Source organism: Amphimedon queenslandica, unplaced genomic scaffold (assembly GCF_000090795.2).
Source record: "Amphimedon queenslandica unplaced genomic scaffold, v1.1 AMPQUscaffold_7798_Cont20255, whole genome shotgun sequence".
NCBI lineage: Eukaryota > Metazoa > Porifera > Demospongiae > Haplosclerida > Niphatidae > Amphimedon > Amphimedon queenslandica.
In genome coordinates this window covers 1-2,221 of record NW_003551922.1, presented here as the reverse complement: position 1 = coordinate 2,221, position 2,221 = coordinate 1, and the positions used below count along the sequence as shown (strand labels likewise).

At 32.2% G+C, this 2,221-nt stretch overlaps 1 protein-coding gene across 1 annotated transcript; it reads left to right on the top strand.

Annotated features, from left to right (window-relative positions):
* The first annotated feature begins 1,403 nt into the window (after positions 1-1,403).
* LOC105315826 (propionyl-CoA carboxylase beta chain, mitochondrial-like) lies at positions 1,404-1,988 on the top strand. Its single transcript, XM_011410585.2, has 4 exons — positions 1,404-1,521; positions 1,585-1,624; positions 1,689-1,754; positions 1,800-1,988. Exons 1-4 carry the CDS (start codon positions 1,447-1,449, stop codon positions 1,919-1,921), a joined length of 303 nt encoding a protein of 100 aa, XP_011408887.2. The 5' UTR covers positions 1,404-1,446; the 3' UTR covers positions 1,922-1,988.
* Positions 1,989-2,221: the final 233 nt, after the last annotated feature.

Below are 2,221 nucleotides of genomic sequence, written 5' to 3'. Positions count from 1 at the left end.
AGTGAAATATGATCCCTATACGGTAATACTCATTGCCATGAATGTATCTTATCTGCTAACACTCTCCAGTGTGTTTATACTGAAGAGAGAGAGAGAGGATAGTGACTAATGATAATGTCCTTGTCACCATAGGCTATACATTGTCAGTTGTAGTATTATTGGACAGGATGAATGTGTGTAGTAGCTATGGTCATATGGTGTTACTAAAGTTGGCAAGACACGTTGCAGTTCGATAAGATTGACATGCACATGTTTCTATCACATGTACATATTCAAACAATGGACCATTGTCATGTTTACCGGGCAATCATTTACTTGTGTGTTATATTCATTATAATAATAATGTAGTTTTTAAATGCACGTGCACACTAACTGACAATTGCAACAAAATAAAAGAAAGGTTTTACTAGTGACAACCAAGTTCACTATTAGTCTTAACAGTATATTCGTTATTTTACTAAGAAAAGGGACTTCACTGAGTAACAGACCCATTTCTCTTATAGTATGTGTACTGTGTAGATACATAAAGTATCAATTTGCTATAGATGAAGTAGTACTATCACTATAGAGTCTATTCATAGCTACTGGCACCATGCATTATTAATCATATCATAGTTGCCTTGAATGTATCTAACTAAAGAGAGAGAGAGAGGTTAGTGACTAATGACAATGTCCTTGTCACCATAGGCTATACATTGACAGTTGTAGTAATATTGGACAGGATGAATGAGTGTAGTAGCTATGGTTGTATGGTGTTACTAAAGTTGGCAAGACATGTTGCAGTACGATAAGATTGACATGTACATGTTTCTATCACATGTACATATTAAACCCAACGTTTTCTGATACATATCGATGTCTTTATGCTGTGTAGGAAGTTTGAGCTTATTTTGATCAAGTATTAATTTTTATAATACTTCTGAAGTTACTCATGAATATGCCAAAGACACTTATTATCAAACTTATACAGTTCATTAATCAATTATGATAATAATTATCACCATCATCATTATTATGAAATGTTCAGTTGTATATTATTATTATTATTGTTGTTGTTATTATTATTGTTGTTGTTGTTGTTGTTATTATTGTTAGGTAATGATCAGGAGTATGGTGGTATTATTAGGCATGGAGCTAAACTATTGTATGCTTACACCTCCATTTAATGGACAGCACCTAGTGTACCAATTACATTCCTTACTGTATAAAATAACCTCCACATGAAGGACACCTCTGTATAACAGAGACACTTTCAAAGTGTCCATTATATAGAGGCTAGCCTGTACATGTATTTGTAATGGGGAAATTGCAATTCAATATAAATGTACATAATGTATTGAGACTACAGCTCATAATGATTTAAACTGTTTTTAAGTTATTGCTACATTCAGTTGAAATTTACTGTTGGTTTGTCATTGACAGGCTTATGGTGGAGCCTATGATGTGATGAGCTCCAAACATTTAAGAGGTGACATTAATTATGCCTGGCCTACTGCTGAGATAGCAGTAATGGGAGCAAAGGTAATTAATAATAATAATAATAATAATAATAATAATAATAATAATACTTATTATTATTGTTAGGGAGCTGTTGCTATTTTATATCGTGGAAAGACTCAAGAAGGTATTGATTATTATTATTACTATTTATTATTATTGTTATTATTATTTATTTATTTATTTATTAGAATTATTAAAGTTACAAGCAGAGTATGAATCAACTTTATGCACTCCTTTACAAGCAGCTGCTAGAGGTGAGACCTCCCTCCATTTCTTACCATTAATAATATTCATTTTAGGATTCATTGATGATATTATAATGCCTAGTACCACTAGAAGGCGTCTCATTACTGACCTGCAGCTTCTTTCCACTAAAACCCAACACACTTTTAATAAGAAACACGGGAACATACCTTTGTAACTAATAATTAATTATTATAATTATTATTTGAATTATTGCACAAGATCTTGTGAATACTCAGCTCAAACTTTCTGCACAGCATAAGGACATCAATACATGTTTTTTGGAGCCATTGTTTGGAAAAAACCATGGGATATAGTACAGGGTGTATTTTAGAATTTGCTAATTTAAAAAATGACCTACTGTCTACTGATGACAATGGTCCATTGTTTGAATATGTACATGTGATAGAAACATGTACATGTCAATCTTATCGTACTGCAACATGTCTTGCCAACTTTAGTAACACCATACAACCAC

What these genes read in the sequence shown, in the direction of transcription:
- LOC105315826 (XM_011410585.2), top strand. Translation starts at nt 1,447, where the DNA reads ATGAGCTCCAAACATTTAAGAGGTGACATTAATTATGCCTGGCCTACT. An exon ending in TAGCAGTAATGGGAGCAAAG is followed by an intron (nt 1,522 to 1,584) that starts GTAATTAATAAT and finishes TATTATTGTTAG; the next exon opens with GGAGCTGTTGCTATTTTATA. An exon ending in TTTACAAGCAGCTGCTAGAG is followed by an intron (nt 1,755 to 1,799) that starts GTGAGACCTCCC and finishes TATTCATTTTAG; the next exon opens with GATTCATTGATGATATTATA.